At 45.1% G+C, this 12,579-nt stretch overlaps 2 protein-coding genes and 1 long non-coding RNA gene across 3 annotated transcripts in view; 2 read left to right on the plus strand and 1 right to left on the minus strand.

Moving 5' to 3' along the window:
• LOC310647355 overlaps positions 1-5,224 on the minus strand; it is a 41,386-nt gene extending 36,162 nt beyond the window's left edge. Inside the window, exons 1-2 of the long non-coding RNA XR_014493870.1 lie at positions 5,108-5,224; positions 4,886-5,015 (exon numbers count right to left, since the gene is read on the minus strand). This is a non-coding gene — a long non-coding RNA (uncharacterized lncRNA). The remainder of the gene's footprint in view (positions 1-4,885; positions 5,016-5,107) is intronic.
• On the plus strand, positions 2,843-7,130 carry S100A5 (S100 calcium binding protein A5). Its single transcript, XM_083374553.1, has 3 exons — positions 2,843-2,865; positions 5,959-6,120; positions 6,909-7,130. The coding sequence occupies exons 2-3, from the start codon at positions 5,983-5,985 to the stop codon at positions 7,050-7,052; spliced, it is 282 nt and encodes a 93-aa protein (XP_083230679.1). The 5' UTR covers positions 2,843-2,865; positions 5,959-5,982; the 3' UTR covers positions 7,053-7,130.
• A 1,836-nt stretch (positions 7,131-8,966) lies between these two features.
• Positions 8,967-12,566, plus strand: LOC310647350 (protein S100-A6-like). The gene is made up of 3 exons (XM_083374554.1): positions 8,967-9,035; positions 11,969-12,127; positions 12,298-12,566. The coding sequence occupies exons 2-3, from the start codon at positions 11,990-11,992 to the stop codon at positions 12,430-12,432; spliced, it is 273 nt and encodes a 90-aa protein (XP_083230680.1). The 5' UTR covers positions 8,967-9,035; positions 11,969-11,989; the 3' UTR covers positions 12,433-12,566.
• The last annotated feature ends 13 nt before the right edge of the window (positions 12,567-12,579 follow it).

Raw genomic sequence — 12,579 nt, forward strand, 5'->3', positions numbered from 1 at the left:
GATGGGCTGGGGATGATGGGCGTCGGAGTCTGGGGCCGTGGGGGAGGAGGCTGGCCTTAGAAAAGTGTCCAGGATGTTGATGGAGTGGGTTTGATTTTAAAACTGCCTAGTAATAGGAAGGAAGGAAGGAAGGAAGGAAGGAAGGAAGGAAGGAAGGAAGGAAGGAAGGAAGGAAGATGAAATGGAGGCTGGAAGGAACGAAGGAAGGAAGGAGATAGAAGGGAGGCTGGAAAGAAGGAGCTGAAAGGGAGGCAGGAAGGAAGGAAGGAACGAAGGAAGGAAGGAAGGAAGGAAGGAAGGAAGGAAGGAAGGAAGAAGAAAGGGAAGGAGGGAGGGAGGGAGAGAAGGAAAGAAGCAACGCAGGAAGGGAAGGAGGGGGTGAAAGAAAGAAGGAAGGCAGGGAGGAAGGAATAAAGAGAGGGAAGGAAGGAAAGAAGGGAGGGAGGGAGGGAAGGAATACAACAAGGGAAGGAAGGAGGGGAAAGGAAAGAGATGGACGGAGGGAGGGAAGGAAGAAAGGAAGGAATAGAGGGAAGGAAGAACAAGGGAACGGAGGAAGGAAGGAGTAAAATGAAAGGAAAGGAGGAAAAAAGGGTTAGAAAGGAAGGAAGGAAAGAAAGAAAGAGAAGGAAGGCAAAGCTTCAGAGCAAAGAAGTCAACTCTGCCAAAAAAAAACCCAAGAACTTTACTTTCTTGCCAACTCAGGGCAGGCTGGAGCATCTTTTCCCTCGCCTGCTCGGTCCCCGGCTTCCTCCGTTGCTAGGCAACCGCTCGCCTCCCGCATCCTCTCGGCCCTGCCCTGCGGGATCCAAGCTTTCCAGGCTACTCAAAGTGCTGAGAATGGCACTTTCCCCCCCCCCACCCCACAACTTCTCTATTATTTATTTTTAAATGCCAGCCTCTCGACTTAAAGATCAGATTCTGTATTTTGACACTTCCCTTTTCTTTTTTTCCCCACCCACCCCACCCCTGGCCAAAAAAGCCTCTTTTAGCTTTACAAAATTAAAATAAAGAGGGAAAAAAACAAGACCTGCCACATTTCTGCCAGCTACGAAACCGATCTAATCTTTGACAGCTCCCTTTTTTTTTGTTTTACTTTTTAAAATTATAACTTTATATCTTTCTCTCTATTATTTTGCTTCCTGCTTCGTTTCTACTTGTTCCTCGTCTTTTAGCTCTTTGCTTATCTCTTCCCCTTTCGCTTCTGTTTTAGTTCATATTAGTTCTTATTCTCGCCGCTGTTAAGAATTACACGTAAAAAAACCCATTATATCTTGATCTCCTTCTTTTTCTTTTTTCTCTTTAATTTAATCTTTTAATTCTCTTTTTTAACTTTGTATTTTATATTGATATGATTTTAAAATGCCCTGTAAACCGCCCTGAGTCCTTCGGGAAAGGGCGGTATACAAATCTAATAAAATCTAAATCTAAAAATCTAAAAATCTAAATCTCTTTCTTTTTTTTCTTTCTTTTCCTGTTCCATTTTTCATTTCTGTCATTATTGCTCTTAAAATTCCCAATTTTATTTTTTTTTTATTTTTTTTTTATTTTAATTCCATTTATATCCCGCCCTTTTCCGAAGACTCAGGGCGGCTTACAAGCTTAGCAGTAGCCTTCATTCTATGTATATGCCTGCTTATTAGGGCTTTCACACACACACCCCAAGCGGCATTATTACAAAGTCAGCTTATTGCCCCCAACAATCTGGGTCCTCATTTTACCTACCTGGGAAGGATGGAAGGCTGAGTCAACCTTGAGCCTGGTGGGACTCGAACCTGCACTAATTGCAGGCAGCTGGTGTTACTTAAGGAGGCATTAGCCCACTGCTCCACCAAGGCTCTCCAATAACAGTGACGCATTAAAAAAAAACATTCTTTATACCTTGTTTTTTCCTACCTCCTTTTCTGCTTATCTTTTCCTTTCTTTCTTTCTCTGCTCTGTTTTACTTCGGATTCATTCTCCTCGTGGCTCTTAGAACTTCCGGTAGGAACTATTCGTATAAATCATATCTTTATCTCTTCTTCGTCTATTTTCTTTTCTGACCGCACCTCCAGGTCTCTCTTTTAATTTCTTCCTTTTCGTCCTCTATTTCACTTGCTGTGTGTTCTCGGGATGGCTCAGAAACGCTCGATAAAAATTATATTTTAAAAAAAACCCAAACTTTTTTTTTAAAAAAAAACAAACACACACACACACACCAGAGAAGAGGAAACGCATATTAATGAGGACCCAGATTGTTGGGGGCAATTAAGCTGACTTTGTAATAATGCCGCTTGGGGTGTGTGTGAAAGCCCTAACAAGCAGGCATATACATAGAATGAAGGCTACTGCTAAGCTTGTAAGCCGCCCTGAGTCTTCGGAGAAGGGCGGGATATAAATGGGATTAAAATAAATAAAATATACATAGAATGAAGGCTACTGCTAAGCTTGTAAGCCGCCCTGAGTCTTCGGAGAAGGGCGGGATATAAATGGAATTAAAATAAATAAAATATACATAGAATGAAGGCTACTGCTAAGCTTGTAAGCCGCCCTGAGTCTTCGGAGAAGGGCGGGATATAAATGGGATTAAAATAAATAAAAAAATAAAAATAACAGAAAGAGGTGAGGGACCCAGAGGGTGGGTTGATTTTAGAAAAGCTTCTTCTGAATGGGGTGTTCAGCAACTTCAGATCTGGGGTGTTTTGATCACAGTTCAAACCAATGTTGAATCCAGGGAGAGAAAGCCGTGGGTCCCTGAGGGCGTTTGCCACGTTCCTTTCTCTAGCACCACTCCCTGGAGACCCCACACACTGTGTATAAGAAGATACTTACACACCACACCCAATTCCCTGCTTTGCCTCTCAAGCCCATCGTCCACGTTCTTCGGTGAGTCACTTTTATTTGCTTCCTTTCTCCTCGCTGGGCGCAACATCGTGTTAAATTGGGGTTCGGCCTCTAATTAAGTATCTTCCCTTCTATATTTCCCATGCATTTGTCTTTTGTAAAAGTTTTTTTTTAATCTGCCAGCTTTTTTTTTTCTAGCAGCTGTTAGCTAGGAGAAGGCAGCCAAGCCTCCAGGTTTAGGAGCAGTCTGCCTCAGAATCCTGGTTTCTAGCAACTGAGCTGCTAAGAAAGGCTTCTTCCCTTGGCATCCTGCTTGTAGGTTTCCAGTAATGCCTGGTTAGCCATAATGGCAATAGCACCTAGACTTAAAATAGACTTATATGTCTTATTTATTTTATTTTATTTTTTATTTTAATTCCATTTATATCCCGCCCTTCTCCGAAGACTCAGGGCGGCTTACAAGCTTAGCAGTAGCCTTCATTCTATGTATATGCCTGCTTATTAGGGCTTTCACACACACACCCCAAGCGGCATTATTACAAAGTCAGCTTAATTGCCCCAACAATCTGGGTCCTCATTTTACCTACCTGGGAAGGATGGAAGGCTGAGTCAACCTTGAGCCTGGTGGGATGCAAACCTTAATTGCAGGCAACAATGAACAATAATGTATTAAATTTTAGTTGCCCGAGTCTCAGTGAGTCTTGGAATCAGAACCCTGAGATTTTTTAAAATTCACATTTTATTGCAATCAGGACTTTTGGCAGAGCTTGTAAGCCACTAATTTTCGTTCAGTTCACGCATCAGGGATTTTGCCGATAAAAGCCTGTGCTTTAAACATACGCAATAAATATTCAGTGGATCGTTACGCTAAGATATTCCTATTGAATGAATTCACAAACCTTTTCGTCTCTGAAAACCACACCCGTTGCTAAGCAGAAGGCTTAAGCCAACCACAAAATTAGCCAGGATTATAAGGAGTCATTATTTAATTTTCTAATGGTCTGAGCTGACTTAATGTTTGGACAAGGTGGTAGCTTTTTCAACTTTGTACTTATTTACTCAGCTCAGTATGTATGGTTCACTCACTCCTTTATGGAGGTTGAACATCCCAGCCTGAAGTTTTAAGCTTATCCTTTAAAAAAAAAAAAGAATAATAATTTAAAGATACAGTGGCCTTGCTGATTTGTCCTACACCGCTTCCTTCTGGCCTCTGCTCTTATCAAAAAATGCAAAAACCTGTATTTTTGCAAGCTCTTCTTTCATTGTCCTCCTGGCAAAGATTCGTCTGCTGTATTCACTAAAAAACCCAGGCAATGAATCAGGGTGATGCCTGAGTTTTGAAATAAGTGGGCTTAGAAGATGGATGGATGGATGGATGGATGGATGGATGGATAAGAGGGAGGGAGGGAGAGAGAGGGGAAAAGGGGGAGAGAGAACATAGGCAGGCAGAGGAGGGAGGGAGGAAAGAAGGAAGGAAGGAAGGAAGGAAGGAAGGAAGGAAGGAAGGAAGGAAGGAAGGAAGGAAGGAGAGGGAGCAATAAAGGGAGGGAGGGAAGAAAAAATAGAAAGAGAAAGAAGGAAAAGAGATAATATAAGATGGATGGATGGATGGACGGGTATTTTCAAGGCACCAAGTTTACTATAATAATAATAATAAGTTGGGAGGGACCTTGGAGGTCATCTAGTCCAACCCCCTGCTCAGGCAGGAAACCCTATACCATTTCAGGCAAATGGCTGTCCGGTCTCTTCTTAAAAACCTCCAGTGTTGGAGCATTCTATAAACTGGAGGGACACTCCAAGCACCAATGTTAGGAGTTCACAAGGGGGGGGGCATTACACTTAACTGCCCTCACCCATTTTCTTTCAATTGCACAAACCTTGATTTCTCATATTCCTTTGTAATGCCTCCCTGGCTTTGAAATAACCACCTCGACTTTTTTCCAGAATCCAGGCCCTCGGCAGGAGGACTAGATTCCAACTCCCAGGAGCCACACCTGGAATTCCCAGTCAGCCACAATCAGCAAAGGGGCAAGTTAGAACATAAGCAAAACACTTAACCCACCTGAAAGAAGGCAGCTAAGATCCAGTGTGGTTTTGCGAAAATGCAACTTGGCTCGCTTGCGCGGGCTCTCCATTTCGAACTTTTGGGTCTCTTTTTAGCCTTTTAAGGAAGTCTGCTCTCCAGGGAGATTCTGGAGGTTAAAAAAAAAATTAATATATTTACATATTCATACATAAATATAAACACAGACACATGCACATATAAATATGCATTTACCCATACCTATATACATAAGAGGGATGCGGTGGTTCAGTGGGTTAGGACGCTGAGCTCGTCGATCAGAAGGTCAGCAGTTTGGCGGGTCGAATCCCGAGTGCCGCGTAGCAGAGTGAGCGCCTGTTCTCATCCCAGCTTCTGCCAACCTAGCAGTTCGAAAGCACGTAAAAACGCAAGTAGAAAAATAGGGACCGCTCCGGTGGGAAGGTAACAGCGTTCCGCGCGCCTCTGGCGTCTAGTCATGCCGGCCACATGACCACGGAGACGTCCTCGGACAAGCGCCGGCTCTTTGGCTTTGAAACGGAGATGAGCACCGGCCCCTAGTCGGAGACGACTAGCACGCATGTGCGGGGGAACCTTTACCTTTACATACATACACAAGAAACATTTAAAGAAATATTTAATCAATAATCAAATTAAACAATGAAAGTTTTAAAGAAACAAATTCCAAATAAAGAACTTACATTTGTAAAAAAAGTACTTTAAAAAAATAGCTTACATTGGGCAACAGTTACAAACCAAGAGAAAAAATGGCTCCCCCCCAGTGAATTCAGTAATGTTTTCTTAACCTTGTCAACTTTTAAAATAGCAGAACTTCAACTCCCAGAATTCCCCAGGCTGGGGAATTCTGGGAGTTGTAGTCCATCTATCTTAAAAGTTGCTAAAATTGAGAAATAACCAAGTAGAGAAAGCTGAATGTAAAAGCCGGGTTATTACGGAGGCCAGAAATTAAACGCTTGAGTGGAAATAATGCTCGGCGAATGTAGAGAGTAAAATCGGATCGTGACCGCTATCCCCACTATCACGTGCAACTGATGGACCCCCCCTCCCCTTTCTCCTCTTCCTCCTGGCACCAGTCCGTCCTCGGTGCCCCCCGACCCATGGAGACCCCACTGGAGAAAGCCTTGGCCACCCTGGTGTACACCTTTCACAAGTATTCGGGCCGAGAAGGTGACAAGTTTACCTTGAGCAAAGGAGAATTGAAGGAGCTGGTGAAGCAGGAGTTGGCCCTGGGAGAGGTAAGCAGGCTGGGCAGGGGGCTGTGGGGGAAAAAGCCCCTCGCTTAATGGACGAAGCTCAACTGGGCATGTATTTTTAAAAAAAAAAACAAGGAAAAAATGCAAGAAACTCAATCTGGGGTTCTAGTCCTCATGATTCCGTGGGTCGGCCAGGTCGGTTTTGCCTCTACTGCGGGTCGTCCTCCACTTACCACCGTAGCTGAGTCCGCAATTTTGGTAGTAAAGCGGGTGACCCTGTGATCGCGCCCAATTTGACACCCTTTTCCGCGGCAATCATTAAGTGAACGTAACAGTCATTAAGCGAACGAAGCGGTCATTAAGCGAATGCAGTGGTCAGTAAGGGAAGCCACAGTTTGCCACAGGATGGGCTTTCCCTGGAAACTGGAGGTAAACACCACTACCAGAGTAAGCGTTATAAATCGCAGTCACGTGCAAACGGTCGTAAACCAGATCAGTTGCCGAACCACAAAAACGACGTGGCCATATGACCTCGGAGGAAGATGGAGGCTGTTGGAACTTTTAATCCGGGTGTTAAGTTCCTGTTTTGGGACAAGCTAAGCAGCCGGTCGTAAGACCAGGAGTGCTGTGCTGTACAAACCCTCCTGGGCCTGGGAATCATGAGGACTAGTAACCCCAGGCTGAGTTTGGAACTCGGACTAAGCCCCGGGATGCACTTGAAGCAGAAAAGCACCGGATTAACAGATTCTGGAACTCGTTGCACCACACTCCAGTGGGGAGGATGAGGGCTTTGGGCAGAATCTCGAACCCAGACCTTTCCTCCCTTGCAGAAAATGAAGGATCGTGGGATCGACAAGCTGATGGAAAGCCTTGACAAGAATCACGATGACGAGATCGATTTTAAGGAGTACACCGGCTTCCTCTCGGCCCTTTGCATGTCCTACAACGAATTCTTCCAACAGGGTGCAAAATAAGAAGCCGGAAAGAGGGGGGGGAGACGGAAAGACCCCTCCCCTGCTCAAGTCCTTCTCTAGGCATTTCTCAATAATATATCTCAAACATCTAAATAAATAAAATACAGATCTTCCCAGGCCTGAGAGAAATGAAATGCAGAAAAAAAGGGGAGGCCGGTAGCAAGGGGGCAAAATTGTGATTGTTTTAACCATTTAGTCGTATGCATTTCTTGGTGACGTTTTAGGGAATGTGCTAAACTAAATTGAATTGAATTAAATTTCTGGGCGGTGGGGAACAAAAAATTTATTCCGCCACAATGGCTGAAATTCAGAAACACAGGGCAGATTTTTACAAGCCTGGGCTTGCAATCTGCAACAACAGATACCAAATGCAGCTCGGTTTCCCCCAGCGAGAAAATAAAAAACTTCTTTTTTTAAAAAAATCCCTTTTGCAGCTCAAAAGGGCTTAAACTGACAACACAACAACACATCATTGTTGGGCTGGGTTAAATACAGGGATAGGTTTGCAGCAAAAATCCCTCCCGGGCCACGCACAGCAGGAAGCGGGGGAGAAAAATCAGGCTGTTCAAGTTTGTGCAACTTTTCCCCAACTCCCAAGGTGAGATGAGAGAGGCTTCACGCTTCACACTTTTTGTGAGCCTCGCCCCTCCCCCTCCCCAAAGTCACACTCTGGGCACTTTGAGGCCAATTGGGGGAAAAAAATATTCACCCACAAGAAGTAAAGGCCAATCTCTCTCTCTCTTTTCATCTAGATAATTGCTGGAAGACTTTGTCCTAAGTCTTGATAGAGAAGAAGGAAAAGAAATATGAATGTGGATTCAGGCAGTGTCTTTTTTTCCGTTAAAAACAAAACTGCTTAAAATCTGGTTTTCTTAGACACAGTAGTCATTGGGAGAAGAATTACGATTCAGAAAGAGAGAAAGAAAGAAAGAAAGAAAGAAAGAAAGAAAGAAAGAAAGAAAGAAAGAAAGAAAGAAAGGGGAGGGAGGGAGGGAGGGAGGGAAAGAAAGAAAAAGAAAGAGGGAGGAGGGAAAGAAAGAAAGAAAGAAAGAAAGAAAGAAAGAAAGAAAGAAAGAAAGAAAGAAAGAAAGAAAGAAAAAGAAAGAAAGAAAGAGAAAGAGGGAGGAGGGAAAGAAAGAAAGAAAGAAAGAAAGAAAGAAAGAAAGAAAGAGAGGGAGGGAAAGAAAGAAAAAGAAAGAAGGAGGAGGGAAAGAAAGAAAGAAAGAAAGAAAGAAAGAAAGAAAGAAAGAAAGAAAGAAAGAAAGAAAGAAAAAGAAAGAAAGAAAAAGAAAGAAAGAAAGAAAGAGAAAGAGGGAGGAGGGAAAGAAAGAAAGAAAGAAAGAAAGAAAGAAAGAGAAAGAGGGAGGGAGGAGGGAAAGAAAGAAAGAAAGAAAGAAAGAAAGAAAGAAAGAAAGAAAGAAAGGGAGGGAAAGAAAGAAAGAAAAAGAAAGAGGGAGGAGGGAAAGAAAGAAAGAAAGAAAGAAAGAAAGAAAGAAAGAAAGAAAGGGAGGGAGGGAGGGAAAGAAAGAAAAAGAAAGAGGGAGGGAGGGAGGAGGGAAAGAAAGAAAGAAAGAAAGAAAGAAAAAGAAAGAAAGAAAGAAAGAAAGAAGAAAGAAGGAAAGAAAGAAAGAAGGAAGGAAAGAAGGAAAGAAAGAAAGAAAGAAAAAGGAAGCAAAGGAACAGATCAAGTTTCTAGCCCTCAGGATAAAACCAAACCTTTTTTTTTCACCTATCCACCGCTTAAAAAAAAAAAAGACCAGGGAGGTGTCTCAACTTCCATCGGATTTAATAGCAGCAAATTAAAGTGGGCTGTCAGATATGAAAAGGGAGGGAGGGGCTTCTTCTCTTCCAGCCAATCAGCCATCTCTTGGGGGCCTGGTTTAGCCAGGCTGAGCCCCGCCCCTCCTGATATATCTGGGCTCCCCTCTGGGTGAGTCCACCACTGTCCCTTGCCCAGCCATCTTGCAACGCCTCCATTTCGGGGTAAGTACTCCTCCCTTCTTCCCATTTTCTCCTTCAGTTTCTCCTCCACTTCTCCTTTCGAAGAATTTGGGGAACGTCGGAGAAAAGAGGAGGGGGTGATCTTCCTCTCCACCCCCACCACCTACCCCAAAGGAAAAGTTTCTTTGGAAAAGTCAGGAAGGGAGGAGGGGTAAAAAAAAAATAACAATTTTGGGTTTTTGGAGGGGGGGGGGAACAAGACGTTTGCCCTCCCGATGGAGCTGCTGCCAATGAATTTAAATTAGTAACACTAATCAAGTATAGGGCTTCCTGCCGGAGCAGGGGGTTGGACTAGATGACCTCCGAGGTCCCTTCCGACTCTGTTCTTCTGTGAAGCCAGACAGAAAACCAAGCAAAATGTCTCCTTTGGCCGGAGAAAGACTGCCAGCCCCCTCCGGCGTGGGGTTTTTCTATCCTGGGTGGGTCACTGGGGGGCAAGGGCCCACTGAACCCACATCCTTAGTGGGTCCCAACACCCCCTCCCCTGTCGTTGCCACCCTTACACACACACACACACACACAGAGACACACCCACACCCACACCCAGCTGACAGCTGAAGTGAACTTCCAAAAAAACTTTTCCCCAATTTTTTGATGCCCCCTAGTGGGGAAAAGCCGGGAACGTGCGAAGGCTGGGAAATTTGGGAGAAGGAAACGGGTGCAGCTTTTCTCTGGGGTTTTTAAAAAAAACACGAAATAGGTACCTTGGAAACTTACTCACACACACAGACACAAAAGCCTTCTCACCGGCACTGATGGGGAAAATCAGGGGCTAAATTCGAACGCAGCGCTTCCAGCTTCGGAGTGGAGACGCCCTTTTTCCTCTCCTGCGTGTGTGTTTAATTTCTTTCAGCCTCTTTGCCGCAAGTGGAAACGGCCTAAGTCGAAGTTGAAGAGGGAAACCCTCTATTTCCTTTGCAAAAAGTCTCTTTTGTCTTCCCCCACCCCCCAAAAAAAAAATTATTTGGAAATTCTATCGTTTCCGGCTCCCGAGCTGTCCCGTGACGAAGGGGATTTTGCGCCCGTTGGCAGGAAACGCACCGAATTTGGATAAGCAGGATATTGCCGTCCTTTCGGCAGATGAGGAAGAAGACGAGGAGTTAGCTCGAAAGGGAAAGAAGAGAAAAAAAATAAATCATTTTTTGCAGTTGAAAATGACCCCTTTGGTGGTCTCTGATCGGACGAAGGCCAAGGGGGTGATGCGAAAGCCGAGAGAGAAAAGAAATTTGGATTTTTCTATTCCTTTTTCTGGCGCCTCCTGGGAGACGAGAGGCATTGGGATTGTTCTGGGCACTTGTGTAATTTAGGATGTGCCGGGAACTCACTCGCAACGTCACAGCTTGGCGAGGAGCCCTGAAAAGGCAGCTGTGGCATCGCCAGGAAATCCCCTGGCTTAAATTGAGAGGACGGGGAAAGAGGGGGAAGGGAAAGGGAGAAAGGAGAAAGACGAGAGGAGAAAAGAGAAAAAAAAAGAGGGAGAGAAAAGAGAAAGGAAACAAGAGGGGAGGGGAGGGGGAGGGAGGGAACGGGAGGAGAGGAAGAGGAGGAAAAGGAAGGAGGGAGAAAAGGAGGAGGAAGGAAGGAAGGAAGGAAGGAAGGAAGGAAGGAAGGAAGGAAGGAAGGAAGGAAGGAAAAAGAGAGAGAAGGAAGGAGAAAGTTAAAGAAAAGAAAGATACGCAAGCAATGACCCGGAGGGGAAATGATGCTTTTATGAACTTTTCTGCAGAAGTTGCAGCATCCAGATTTATTTGCAAAGCGGGAAAACTAGGCAGGAATTTCCTTCCGGTTGTTCTGGGAGAGGATTCGAAGCCTCTTGAAATCCTGGCCCTCCCGTTTCCCAGAGCCAGGCGGGCAAAAAAAGAAGAAGAAGAAAAAAAAAAGCACAGGCCATTGCTGAGATCCCTCTGCCCTTTTGGCCAGTGTTGGCTGTGAAAGGGTCCCTGCACAAAGAGCGTTTTTGAACCTCGCCAGGATCCCGGTCTTGGTCGGCCGCCTCCGGCCCCATCGCTCTCCCCCGCCCTTTAGCCCGCCCATCGAAAAGAAATCAACGCCATCTGCCTGTCCCATCCGCTACAAGGGAAACCTAACACGAGAGTGGATCAGGCAGGCCCAGAGAAGCAGGAATTCTCTGGTTAGGTCTTACAAGGAAGCCGGGGTCAGGCTAAATGACCTTTGGGTGCGCCCAAACGTTGATCTGAACGTTCCGGGAAGGAGGAAAGCCCCGGCAGGCGCAGACGGGAGGGGAGCAGAGCAAGGATTCAACGGTGGTTGGGGGGGGGACGAGAAAAGGATAGGTGGGGATTTTTAAGATAGGAGATTCCTAGCCAAAGAGGCTCCACCAGGGGAAATCAGAGAGAGAGAGAGAGAGAGAGAGAGAGAGAGAGAGAGAGAGAGAGGGAGAGAGAGGAGGAAAAACGCAGACAAGGAGAGCGTTTTTGGGCTGGGGAACTGGAGGCCAGCCCAGCCCGAAAGAGTCCCCTTTGCTTTGATAAGTCTTTGAATGTGCTAATTAAAATGAAATCACCGCCTAAATGAAAGCTTCTTTGGAACTCGGGCCTCTCCCAAAGATGGGAGAGAGAAAAAAAAGGAAGAAATTCAGGATGATCAACTAACTTATTCAGATTCCGATGTCCGGGATCCTTTTTGTCTTCCTCTCTCATCCCTACCGGATGAAAAATCCCCAACTGAATGAAGAAGAAGAAGCTGCTTTGGGAATGAGTCAAGTCAGACCGTCTTTACATTTTTACTGGAGAAAAACTTTAAAGAATTTGTTTTCCCACCCCCAGGTTTCTAGCCACATTCTCTCGATTGGGTAAAGCATGCGAAGCGAGGCCAGTTTTGAAAAAAAATAAAAATAACAACCTGGCTGGTGAAGAGATGAACCTATTTGATTTTTCTTCCTCCCTCCCAACTAGATCCACTTCTGAGTTCGAATCATGGCCTGCGCACTGGATGAAGCCCTCTGCACCATGGTGGCCGTCTTCCACAAATATTCGGGCAAGGAAGGAGACAAGAACAGCCTAAGTAAGAAAGAGTTGAAGGAACTCATCCAGAAGGAGCTGGCCATCGGTCCGGTAAGTGCAAAAGGGACCAAAGAAAAAAAGAAAAAGAAAAGAAAAAGTTATTTTTATAACCATGAGGACTAGCCTCTAGATTTGGCCAACACCAGCTCTTCCCAACCCCTCCCACCCGAGAAGCCCGGCCATTTATTTATTTATTTTTTATCTTTCCGTTTTCATTCCAGAAATTGCACGAAAACGAGATCCAGAGCCTGATGGAAGATTTGGATCGGAACAAGGATCAAGAGGTCAACTTCCAGGAATTCGCTACCTTCATGGGCGCCTTGGCCATGGTTTACAACGAGGCTTTGAAGCCCTAGGATGGACTGATGGGGAAATGCGGGGGGGGGAGGGGAGGCTGAAACGAAACCAGCCCCTTGGGAGAAAGCGTTGGTTACCCAATTTAAGAAGGAAAAAATAATATATTTCTTTCCCCCCCCCAAAAAAAACTTTGTCTGGTCTTTTGT

Source organism: Vipera ursinii (assembly GCF_947247035.1).
Source record: "Vipera ursinii genome assembly, chromosome: 15".
Taxonomy (NCBI): domain Eukaryota; kingdom Metazoa; phylum Chordata; class Lepidosauria; order Squamata; family Viperidae; genus Vipera; species Vipera ursinii.